The sequence below is a fragment of the Planococcus citri genome, chromosome 2, assembly GCF_950023065.1.
Source record: "Planococcus citri chromosome 2, ihPlaCitr1.1, whole genome shotgun sequence".
Lineage (NCBI taxonomy): Eukaryota > Metazoa > Arthropoda > Insecta > Hemiptera > Pseudococcidae > Planococcus > Planococcus citri.
The window spans coordinates 36,180,805-36,194,302 of NC_088678.1; the positions used below are offsets into that span (position 1 = coordinate 36,180,805).

The 13,498-nt window shown below is 34.7% G+C and overlaps 1 protein-coding gene across 12 annotated transcripts in view; it reads right to left on the reverse strand.

Moving 5' to 3' along the window:
* Positions 1-257: 257 nt before the first annotated feature.
* The window catches only part of LOC135835594 (MAM domain-containing glycosylphosphatidylinositol anchor protein 1-like), a 378,701-nt gene continuing 365,460 nt past the window's right edge, over positions 258-13,498 (reverse strand). For all 12 annotated transcript variants that reach the window (XM_065349940.1, XM_065349939.1, XM_065349937.1 and 9 more), the window contains 2 exons: positions 5,654-5,811; positions 258-653 (listed from right to left, as the gene is read on the reverse strand). In XM_065349940.1, coding sequence (XP_065206012.1) covers positions 474-653; positions 5,654-5,811 — 338 coding nt within the window. In that variant the 3' untranslated portion in view covers positions 258-473. The remainder of the gene's footprint in view (positions 654-5,653; positions 5,812-13,498) is intronic.

The following is a 13,498-nucleotide window of genomic DNA, read 5'->3' on the forward strand; positions in this document are numbered from 1 at the left end:
TTACTAGTTGACAGAATTGATTTGTTTTTTCGTCTAAACGTGACACTTGACTAATGATTCTTCGCAGCCGTTTTTTCTCTTATATAATACTGCCACTTCTGCTGTTTCACAGCGCGCGAGACATACAATCTCTTCCTGTATAGTAGAGTAGCTTGACGCTAGCTGTTTCTTGCTCACTCATGGGCAAGGTGTCGCCTCGCTTCGGGTCGTTTCTCATTCCAGACGCGAACACGAGCTAATTGAATACGCCTCAAGAATTTAACACAAACGTAATAATTTTTTTTATTTTCAAACTAGTATAAACATTTAAACAAATATACGAAAAAAAGGGGGGAAATAGAGACAAAAAAACACGCGAAAATAAAAACAACAAATATATATAATTTCAAAATAGAAATAGCCCGTACAAAAAGAGAAAAAATCGTAAAATGAATTTTTTTCTAGTAGAAATTTCGTTTCGTTTTTTTTTTCGTCTATATACACGATTCTTGTAGTTTCGTCGACGTGGTTACAACTTCTAACGACGGCCTATGATTACTAGTACTCGATTGAATCACAAATGTGTCTTGTTTATTAGTACAACGATCACCCATCATGGGTATTCTTTTAATTGTATTTATTTCGTATTTATAACCGCCGACGCCGTCTGGTATCTGCGAATAAACATAATGTAATGAGATTATAAGATGATACAGCGAGAAATAAATCCATTAATGAAAGCGCCTAATGATTATAGATGGTTTCAGTTGAAGCATCACCGAGACAGAGTCGATCAAGCACAATATGAAATAATTGTAAATGAATTTAATGGGAGTGGATCGTGAAAAAAATTGGAAACTTTTCACCAAATTCCGTAGGAATTATATTTGGAGTCAAACGTCATTCAGAAACATTTTTAGTCTCGAGAAGTGGCTTTGAGAAGAAATGCGAGACCTCAAAAAAGAGTCATTTCCGAAATAATCGAGGTTTTTTCGCATCAACCCCCAACTCCAACCGGTTTCGGAGGGAAAATAGCTCAATTTCAAAAAATTGTATGAGAGATTCTGCGTTGACATGAGCAACAGCGTAAATCGCCAAAAAAAAATTTGGAAGGATTTTGACCAAATTCAGGGAGAGATTCGGACCTTGAAAGAGGGGACGTTTTTGAAAGAATTGTGTTTTTTTTCGCTCTCATCGCTACACAACCTCTTTTGGGGAAAATGTTCCAAACTCAGATGACAGTATTTGAGATGTGCGTCAACCTAGTTCTTTCCCCTCAAAATCAAACACCACTTTTAAAGTTCCATTGAGTGGCTGAAAATTTTCAAATCGCTTATTTCTGGGTAAATCATGTGTTCTTCTCAAATATTTGGCATTAATCAAGCCAAACTATGTACCTAACGATATCATTTCTGAAACTCGAGTAGATAATTTTGGAACATAGATTAGTGCCCATTTTATGGTCATCAGAGCCAATTTTTAAAAATTCGAAAAAGTGCTAAGTTTCTGACTATTTTTTGGGACACGACGGTTTAAAATTGGCAAAACAATGGCTAAAAAGTTGACATGACCGCGTATTAAAATATTTTCTTGAGTTCATAAATTATGTTTGATGTATTGGCTTGATTAATGCAAAATTATTTCGTTGAGAAGAAAAAATTTTCAAAACACGAATTTACGAGGATCGATAATCAGCTAATGAAAAATTTTTCACTCCATGTATACCGATCGAAAATTCAGTTATCAAAGTAAGTAATTTTCTATGCTCTACCTGCGGTCTAACAACAACAACAACAACAACAACAACAGTATTAAAATTTACAAAACTATATCATCCGGTCAAAATACTACAAGAGAGGTATCCCAACCGACAGAACATTCGGTATTTTAACCACACAAAATCAGATGGAAAGGGCACGCAAAAAAATACGTACATCGTCCGCAATGATTTCAGATGCTATGTATAACTAAGGAGCAGTTTTCAATTTCTAGTAAATTTCGACAACTCTTTGCAGTACAAGGGAAAAAAATCGAAGTTCAGCAAAATTGACCTGAAAATCTGAAATTTGATAAGTAGCCTATTTTTGAACCTCCAAATCGATTGTCAACAGTTTTGAACAGTTTCGAGAAATTCTTGAACCATCTAGCAAATCGCACATTTTTGGGTAAATTCGTGTTTTGCAAATTTTTTCTTAGCAAATACTTTGCATTGATCATGTCGAATATAAAAATATATCTTTCCAGAAACTGAGGAAATGTTTTGGAACGCAGTAGTGCCAATTTGTCAATCATTTTTGTCAATTTCAAAAAATCGAAAAAATGTCATAAGTTTTTGACCATTTTTTTTGATTTTTTGAAATAGGTAAAAATGATCAAAAAATTGGCAATACTGCGCCCCAAAAATATATTTCAAGTTTCAGGAATGATATTTTTCAGCATTCTTGCAAAATTGATACAAAATATTTGCCAAGAAAAAAATTTCAAAACACGATTTTATCAAAAAATGAGCGATTAGCAAATTTTTAACCACTCAGCAGAATCTCAAAAAGTGACCTTGGATTTTGACGCCAACAACATAGATCGAAGCAGAATCTAAAATACTCTCATTTGAGGCAATTATTCTAAAAACAGGTTAGGTAACGACAGGAGCGAAAAAAAACACGATTTTTTTTCGAAAATGTCCCATCTTTGGAAGTCTGTTGAAAATACGTTTGCATATGCGCTCCAGCAGTAGGTATAAATTGTTTTCATTACTCAAATTCAAATCGTTTAGTTGAAAAATTGAGTTGAAAGCTATTCACAATAAAATGTTCAATAATTAACACTAAAACCCGCCAGATGTCAGCCACTTTGTTATTGAAATTGTAGTAAGAATATCGGGAATAAATCTGCATACGACAGATATCCGATTTTTCATCTGTCGTGTCGAAACTCGAAAGCAAGCTTTCAAAAATAAGTACCTAGGTATTCAAAATCTGAGTCGGAAACTTACGATTTAGTTTCAATTTCATTTAGGTAAGTTGAATTTTTGATTTCGTTTATTGAAATTAATCTTCATCAAAACGTTCGTAATTTTTTATCTCCTGTATCGCAAACGAGCTTTCAACAATGTTGAGCGAAAATCTGTGCCGAAAAACTTACATCTTCCATTCGATTCAACATAAGTTTGTTAAACTTACGACAACATCGACTATATACTGTCGACATAAGAACGCGAATTAGCTCAGTACTCTTAGATAAAGTATTACACCTTTTTCTACAAATATATTAAGGTTTTCACTGCTCAATTTAGAATTCCACATTCAACATCTTTATACCTCTCATAAGTCGTTCTAGTGTAGATAATGCTCTCAGCTCAAACAAATATCAACATTGAGATGATTAATTTTGATAAAAATTTCAATTTTCAAAACTTCAAAAATTTAATTAATAAATAATACTTGACTATAAAATTCTGAACATCGATCAGCTTTCGACAAAAAATCGAATTCGATCAACTGCTGTAGAGAAATTTCCTTCCTTAAATCTAAAATTCCTCAATCGATAGCTTTTGACAAAAAAATTAAAAATTCAATTAACTGTAGACAGAGTTCCTCTCTAAGTCTAAAATTTCTCGATTGATATCTTGACATTATACCTATATCGATACAGTATCTTTGACGATAGATTTTCGATATTATGTCGATGCATCGAAAAATATTCGATTTATAGAGGAACGTCCTCTCCAGTTGATCGAATTTGATTTTTTTTAACCGATTTTTAATTTCGATAATCTGCCGATTGTGCTGCTCGAGGTTTTACCGGTTTTTAAGCTTTTTGATTTTTTTCACATCAGTTTTCAGTTCAACACCCTGGAGTAAACAATCCAGATTTACAGAAAGGGAAATACATATTGGGCAGATGGGAAAGACAGAAAAAGTGATTTGAACGACAGGACATTCGAACGACAAATAGGGTATTTCAACGACAATTGTTAACGACAATTCAGCCTGACAATTTAGGTATAATAGAAACGACAAATTTGATAATTATTGCCCGGAAAAATAAATGATTCCCGGCCAAGTTGAATTCGAAAAAGTTCTGTTTTCCCAAAACATTTGATTTCTTGCAGAAATTGCTAAAAATGGCGAAAAAGTTGTAGTTTTTTTAATTGCTGAAATTGTGAAACAGTTTTCTTTTTTCCAGAATTACCTACTAAATAAATTTTACTTTTTACAAACTGACAAAAAATCTTGCTACTTTCCAAAATTTTCCCTCCGAAAAAAAAACGAGCTATCAGCTATTAGCTGATTGCAAGATAGTTTTTGCATTTGCTTTCACCATATTGGTTGATGGTTGCATTGGTTGCTAAGTTTGCTTTTAAATATCAACTTAAGCAGGAAGCTGATTTTTCATCTCTTGGTCTTTCTTTTAGTTATAATTTATAAAATAGAATGTACCTTTAATTAAAATGAAGTCAAATAAATTTCATGTGAATCAGAACATTTAACTACGTAAATAGAATCAAAAATATCAAAAATTAAATTCCAAATCAGTCTCAAATTTGGTTTTGATATTAACTGAAAATTCATAAATTTTATTGTTATTCAGATGGATACATGCTACAATTTCTAATCATCACTGACGCTAACAACTGCTGGTTACTTCTTCGAATTTGGCGTCAAAATATTGCTAAGCATTAAATAAAATCCTAATCTCTAGTTGGCTTTGTTGAAAAGCTATTCGCTGATTGGCTATTTATTGACATACTGTTCGCTCATTGGCTAGAAGTTGAAACTACTAGAATGAAAAAGTAAAAACTATAAAAACTATCCCAAATCGCTAAAAATTGATAGAAAGTTCTACTGTTTTTTTTTTGTTTTTTGCTAAAATTTAAAACAAGTTTCGCTTTTTTGGTCAAAACCACCAAAAAGATCTTGTTTTTCATCAAAACTATCAAAAAAATCTCGTTTTTTGTCAAAATACCTGACTGTGAAAAAATCTTACTTTTTGTTAAAGCTTCCTAGAAGTGCATTTAAAAATTTGTCCAAAAAAGGAAAAAAAGCACTATTTGTGCAGTTGATGAACTATTTTTTTGACGTGCTATTTATTAGTTTTTGCACGTGTAATTTTTCAGTTTTCATGTCGTCCATTATTTCATTTCTTTGCCGAGCACAATTTTTTGTTAAATGTATTATATGGACGCTGTCGACCAATATCTTATATCGTCGTTCAAAAACGTTTTTGTCGTAAAAACGTCTATTTTTGTCGTGCCGATAAATCACATTGAAATATGACTAACATATGAGTTCTCCTGAGACTATTTTTATGAGTGTAGTAAGTAATCATCTTTTTTTCTGAAGTTGTATGTACTTTGATTTTAAATAAAACACCTATAACAATAATGAAAAATTAATTAAAAATTCTCTACTAGGAACGAGTGATGAACAACCAGAGACCCTCTTTAGAGGGCCCATATCTCTCCTCTAAAGGCACCTTCAAATCTGAATATTTTTTATGCGACTTCCATCTCAAAATGAGGGTCTCCATGGGATAGTCAAAATCTTCAAAATTTTTTTTCTAATTTCACGATCTACCCTCAACGTAGATATAAATACCTACATAGTCTCGAAACCATCTTATAGGCAAAGAATCACAACATTCCATCGTGCTTTTCTAGCATTAGGGTACTTACCGGCTCGGCTAATATTTTTTGCGGTACGACGACGTCGTCGTTGGAATGCTCGTAATTATTTTGTCGATTTTTATATACAACGTTGCATTCGTCCGTTTGATCACTTACAGCCGTAGAATTAGTTGTCGAAAACGTATTATTCGACGAAGTTCGATTACCTGCAAAACAACCAAGAAATCGAAAAAATAATTTAAAAAATCACTCTAAATTAATAACGATATCGAGCAATCCTTCGTATGTATAAAACCCTCATCCTCGTCGTCATCGATGTGTATTTCGTCCTCTCCACTCGCACAATTCCAGTGGATAGCGTACAGAATCCACCAAATCTCTGGTCCGTTTCTCGCATACCTTCTCATTTCTCTACGATATTAATCACCCGGGTAACCCTGTAAAAGCTAGGTACTTTATCTACGTAGGTAATTTACCCTCGTGTAATGTGATAATTCTAACGCTATACGTATAATAAAGGTACCTATACAGCAAACCAAATCAATGCATTCGTCGAACGATGCCGATGTCAAGTATCGAAGAAGCGAGGTGTGAGACATATTATTTGCGCGAGGCGAATATTAATCTAGGAATATTCGATTAAATTTCACATCGGTTTACTCAAACCTGTAGAGAAATTCGTGCCTACTACGTCTCGAATTCTCTCTTATTTCTCACTAATAATACCCAAATACCGGTCGTAAAATTCAACGTACAGTCGTCTAGCCTACGCCTTATGGGCCACCTTGTGGCAAAAGTGAAGAAAACTTTTTACAAGTATCGTTAATTTCGCGTCTCGCTTCGGTACACTTTTGTTAATCGGTGCTCTTCGGCTCCGCGCACGTTTCGTGAAATCTAAAGTCCTTGGCAATGACCTCTCAGTTACCAGTAAAAAACTAAAATTTTGGCTGCATTTCGGTCCTAATCGGCTCCCCGGACTTCACCCCTGCCTTCGTACGTTTATTCCCCACTTACATTTACATCTACAACACGAAGAAGATAACTCTTTTCCAATGAAACGTAATTAAAGTAGTGCTTGCAAACGACTATTATGGTAGCACGAAATGGTACCCGAATAAGTAAGCTGAACAGGGTAAGGGTGGGCTGAAGGGTACAGATGGAAAGAGATGATGCATCGCTAGCGTAAAATACTCATGTTTAAGGTTTGTTCTATAATAAAGCAAAAACTATACCAGCCATACAACTATCTACGTATACTATACGAGCACAGCACACAGAGAGTGAGAGACGACTATAAGCATCGTACTATATCTCGAGACAGGGTCGACATTACGGGGGGTTGATTTATACCGAACGGATTACGCAATTTCGATTTCATTTTCTCCGCGTTTGCTTCGCCTTCGTCGTCGTCGTCGTCGCTGCTCCTTCTTTCTCTCACTCTCACTGCAAACCATACAACCCAGAGAATATAGGCTGAAAAGAGCGTCTCCGTTGTCAGTATATAGGTAGGTACTAGGTAGGTATTGTACACAAATGGCAGGTAATACGTACTAACGCACGTAGCTCAGATATTCGCGAGCATTGGCGAACACAGAGAGAGAGATGGAGACAGTTGAAGAGAAGTACGCGAAAGCCGCCAATGGAGGAGCTTTTTATGCGATGAAAATTGATAAATAAAGGCATAAATTTACATCGCGAGACTCTACACACAGTGTTGGGAAATAAAGCGCCCGGCTTATTGGTTATACAGTGTGCAGTGCGTCTAACTACTACCTACGTACCTATATCGATACCTTACGCGCCAAAGCCTCCATCTCCTTCGAGAATATATCCCATTTAATCGTTCGAACCGGTAAAGACGCGGTATTTAAATTGATTCCGGCGTACCTACCTACAGTACAGCCACCCCAGGCATTTCGTATATGTGCCTACAACCCCCCCTCCCTTCCAAAACCCAAATTGACGTTTTATAAGATGATATATTAATATATGTATAGTGGAAAACTTCCCGAAGCTCATTTTTTATTCCTCCCGAAAGAATTAATTTTAACATACAAATAAAAACACGTTAACTATCCGCGAAAAAGAAAGCGAAATACACCTTTAGGTGCTTTATATTATAACACTCGCACTATAAAAACCAACTCACCGCCCGAGTTTCGCGCAAACGTAACTTGAGCGTGAAAAAGTTTTTTCGCCAAGTTTGATTAGATTAGGACACGGTGTTGTGAAAAACGAAGAAAGTGAGAGAAAAAAAACTGCCACCTCATCATCGTGATACTTCCATGTCTCGTGCTACTGTGGCCTCGTCGCTCGTGCTCGTAGTGTATAGGTATACCGAGTATGGTTGGTATAACGAATGCAACGTTGTAAAGTTATTTCATTAGGATTTTTTTCACTCCCCTATCGTGGACTTTTTTTTATCATCTTTTCTACGACAACTCGAACAAATTGACAGGTTTAATAATTAATTCGAGTATACTATTTATAAGCTGCGAGGTGGCTCGACTGTTCCTCCTTGTGCTGTGTAAACTCTTGGTTTAGGGTACTGAACCCCGCAGTCTTTCTCCCTTCCCTGATTATTAGATTGTGGTTCGAGTTTCTCAACTTTTACAAGATCGTGTTTTTGTGGCGGCCATACGAAAGGACGAAAGGTGACAGTACCCACCTATTGACAAAAATTTTGCGATCAACATTCTTTCTGAGCTTCCTAACTCACTCTGCCAATGCCACCCCGCAGATTAATAAAAAAAAAGGGTTATTTCTGCAGGGATCCCATTTTATACACTACAGACTTCTTACAAAACGAAACTGTCATCTTCTCTGACTCACTCTCTGCAATCCTATCTATAAAAAATTATAAATCAAAGAACTCTCATCCCATCTCTCAAGAAATTGTAAATTTTCTTTAGTCCACTCCTCAGCTTCAAAATTTAGTGTTATGTTGGATCCCTTCACACTCTCAAATAGAAGGTAATGAAATTACTGACAAAACTGCTAAACAGGCTTTCAAAAATCTACCTATGGCAAACATACCAGTTCCCCTTTCTGACTTAAAATTTCATGCAAAAAAGATCATGTTTGATGAGTTTCACTCCTCTACTGGTCCCAAATTCCTAGCACAAATAAATTAAAAAGTATTAAAAACACTGCATCACTCTGGAAAACATCTGAACAACCCAACCGTCATTCAGAAGTAATACTAACTCGCCTTCAAACTGGACACTCTTTACTCACCCATCAATACTTATTCCTAAAATTACCTCCTCCTATGTGTTCCACTTGCAATGTTCCTCTAAATGTTCCCCACATACTCATACACTGTCCCATTTTCCAACATGCTCGCTCCCTCGTTCTAGATTCCAATCAAATAAATACTATCCTTTCAGATGATCCAGTCGCAATAAATAATGTGTATTGAACTTTGTAAATATCACGGGATTAAGACAAAAAAAAACTATAGTTTAATAATTGTATGCCTACATTATAAATTTTTTTACTTTAAAAAATTACCTACTACCTTACTTAGTTCATGTAATAATCTATAATTTAAAATTTGTTATGTAACGTAACTGTGCCAAATTTAATGTTGTGGTGTCCCTAGCCTTAGTAGCTGAATATGGCAACCATAAAAATAAAATAAATTAGGTACCAGTTTTCTTAAAAAAGAGCATTGCAACACTTATGTATAAAAATGAGTAACTAAAAGATGATTATTCAATTTTTGGTCAATATCTACAGGGTGTCCGGGAAGTGGTGGTACAAATTTCAGATTCGGATATAACCTGGTATGAGTAAAAAATAAGTAATACATACAAACAAGTTGCCTATTTTGAAAATTGAGGGGCAAAATAAGTTACCAAAATCCAAGATCCAAAATTCAATTTCAACCATGGGGTCGGTGGTACCTACTTTGAAAAATGAACAAAATTATTTGACTTTTTGCCGAATTTGCAAATTGAAGGGGCTACAAGTGATTTTTAAATTCAAAAAATCACGATGTAAAAACCAATGTGGAAATAAATACATACTACGTCAAAAAATAAACAAATTTTGTAAATGATCTTTTTTATACCCTGAAATTCATAGTTTTTGAAGCTCGAAAATTGTAAATTTAATGAATTTTTTAGTAAATCGGAAATTGATGAGCTTCAAAAACTTTTCACATTTTGGAGTAAGAAAAAAAAATTATCGTAACAAAATTTGTTTATTTTTTGACGTACTTAGTATGATTTTTTGAAATTAAAAATTATTTGCAGCCCTTTCAATTTACAAGTTCAGCGAAAAGTCATTGTTCAAGTGGGCAAATAGATGGAAGAAAAAGCTCAACGAAAGCAAATCATCCACAACTGTCTTTACCAACAGGAAATATGGTTACCTACCAATCACAATAAACAGCTCAATTGTTCCACAGACAGATGTGTCCAAGTACCTTGGGATGCACCTTACCTCAAGGTTAAAATGGAAACATCATGTACACCAAAAGAGAAAAACCCTAACCCTTCGAGTTAGAAGTTTCTACTGGCTGATTGGTAAGAAGTCCAAACTCAGCATGGAAAATAAGAAACTCATCTATATGATGACGATTATGCCCATTTGGGCATATGGAGCCCAACTATGGGGTTGTGGCAAAAAGTCGAATTGTAACGTTATCCAGCGTTGTCAAGATAAAACACTTCGATGGCTTGGTTTAAATAACACGTAAGTCCAGGTTTTTCAAAAAAAAATTTTTGGTGGTTTCTTTAGTAAAAAAAAAAACGAGGAATCCGAATTTAAAAATCTCTTAAGTCGAAAACGCATCCTAGTGCTCCAAACAGTGTGATTATAAACTACTCAAGTCCAACACATGAAAAATCTAGGATTAAAATACGCGTAAATCGGACATACTTACAAGGTTTCTATGTTCACCAACAACAAAATTGTAAATTTAAAATACAAGTAAGTCGACCATACGAGGTTTTTATGTTCACCAACAACAAAATTGTAAGTTCGAAATACACGTAAGTCCGACATAAGAGGTTTCTATTTTCACCAACAATAAAATTGCAAATTCAAAATACACGTAAGTCCGACATACGAGGTTTTTATGTTCATTAACAACAAAACTACAAATTTAAAATACAAGTAAGTCCGACATACGAGGTTTCTATTTTCACTGATAACAAAATTGCCCATTAAAATACACGCATGTCCAGAAATACGTGGTTGCATCAAGCGTGATGCGAGTAGGAACCCAATTAATCAACAGCTAGCTGATAATAAACAGCACGTGTAGAAGTGTGACAATTTACAATGATTGTTCTTTGAGTGTTTTTATCTTGAGTTTTATTATTTGCACCATGAATACTCGTGCTAAAGCGTTAGTAAAGTTAGCATGCGAAAAGGCAGCTGTTGAAAACACTGGTAAGTCACTAAATTTATATTCATTATGATAATTATGATAATGATCATTATCAACATGACACTACATGCACGATGATCTTTCTTTGCATTTAGCCGGAATCATTGAAGGTATCGTTCCATTAAATGAATTCGCTGAAGATTTGGAGTTACAAAAGGGTTTTAGAGTTATAGCTTGGCTCGAATCACAGCAAAACACCGATCAAAATGATCCTAAAATATCAGAGGCAATCGGAGATGTTATCCCTGGTCAGAATAATCTTGAAATACCAGAGCAGATTGAAGTCACAGAGACAATCAAAAATGTTATTTTGAGTCATAATAATTTTGAAATATCTGACAATGAGCAGATTGAAATTGTGCTGCATGAGTCTGTAACAAAAAGTTAGTATGTGAGTAATACATCACTCAGAGCTGACTGGAAGATTCCTTCTGTTGACAAGTTCATCAAAAAGGTGGTTCTACAAAAATTCATCCTGCGAAATTCATCCTCTGAAAATTAATATTGCAGAAAATTCTTAGTGGGGAAAATTAATATCACGAAATTCATCCTGTGAAAATTATTAATGCGGAAAATTCATAGTGGGGAAAATTATTATCGCGAAATTAATACCTAGGTACCCAGGTGTCAAGACACATTTGTAGCATAAATGGGTCAAAAACTAATAATGCCTGCGAAGGTTGGCATCAAGGTTTTTCGGCTCTCCTCGACTCAGTGCACCCAAACATTTTCAAATTTGTCGACTTCCTAAAAAAAAAGAAAGTTCTCATGGACGCGGACTAAAAACAGACCATAGCAGAAGAACCTCTCCCCCCCCCCAAAAAACAAAAAAGAATTTACAAAGACAACGCCAGTAGGCTGCAAAATATTGTTTTAAGTTATGATGAGGATGATGTAAATGTTATTGAATATATTCGAGATGTGGCGCATAATATTGCCTACTAAGGAACCTGTGTACCTACCTACTCTCTAAATTTGAAGCAGTGAAATTTCACTGCTTAGCAGTCACGACATTTTGGCTTCTTAAAAGCAGTAGTTTTTTACTGCAAAACAGTAAAAAATTTACTGAATTTATCAGTAAAAATGATTTTTACTGACTAATTCAGTAGATTTTTCACTGTTTTGCAGTAAAAAACTACTGCTTTTAAGAAGCCAAAATGTCGTGACTGCTAAGCAGTGAAATTTCACTGCTTCAAATTTAGAGAGTACCTAAAATTTTATTGATTTTTGTGATATTTGTAATAAATGCTTAAGTTTTGTACAATATGAACTTCGCAATATTAATTTTCCCCACTATGAATTTTCCGTATTATTAATTTTCACATCATGAATTTCGCGATATTAATTTTCCCCGCGATGAATTTTCCACAATATTAATTTTCACAGGATGAATTTCGCGAGATGAATTTCACAGGATGAATTTTCTGGTCACCCAAAACAGTACCATAGCAAAAGCTCATGAAGTGTGTCTATATAAACTTATAAACATCCGAACACTGAGGCAATTCAGCTGCTTGATAATTCGGAAGTCAAGAGAAGATTGGATCGCACCATGCACCAAGCCAATGGATCTAATATAAAGTACTTCCTGTTGAGATGATAGTACAGACCTGACTCCCTATCATGATATACGTATGTACTTGATATTATTTTCAATTTTATTTTAATATTAAGTTCATTGTTAAATGTGTAGGAGAATGCCTAGGGGCAGTGCCTAATAAATTTGTTTAAAAAAAATTCAAAGTACTACCGACCTCCATGGTCAAAATTGGATTTTGGCTCTTGGATTTCGAAAACGTATTTTGTCCCTTCAATTTTGAAGATAAGCCACACGTTCACATAACCTTTTATCTCAGTCATACTCGGTTGTATCCGAATCTGAAGTTTGTACCACCACTCCCTGGACATCCTGTTCGTAATTCCAGTATTGGCTAAAATTTTTCAAAAGATGATCTACAAACGGATTTCATCCTATATATCACAACCAAAAATATTCTTAACCCAAACCAAATCGGATTCAGACCAAAATTAAATACCTCCGACGCCATAATTACATAATTACGTGAATTGGTAAACACAAACAATGAAAAACCTATTGGCATATTCTAAGACCACTCCAAGGCTTTGATAGAATAAACCATGAAATACGAGTACTTGTGGCTAAATTACAACATTATGAAATTGGGAGGTTGTAAAAAAACTTATAAAATCATATCTCACCAACAGACAGCAAAGAGTGAAACCACATAGTATCTAAAGAAGTGATCACTATTTCTGATCTACATAGAAGGCATTACTTTACCAGCCCAATGGTATCGTTACAATCAGTTTGCAAATTACTTCGAAGTTAGTGACGGAATGTGCGTGTGCATTGACATTTCAACTTTATTTAAAGAATTTGGAATGGAATGCATTCCGCAGGAATGGCGACTGTTCATTGATGGTTCTACAAAAAGTTTAAAAGGTGTTTTGCTTCAAATTCAGTTTGCAGT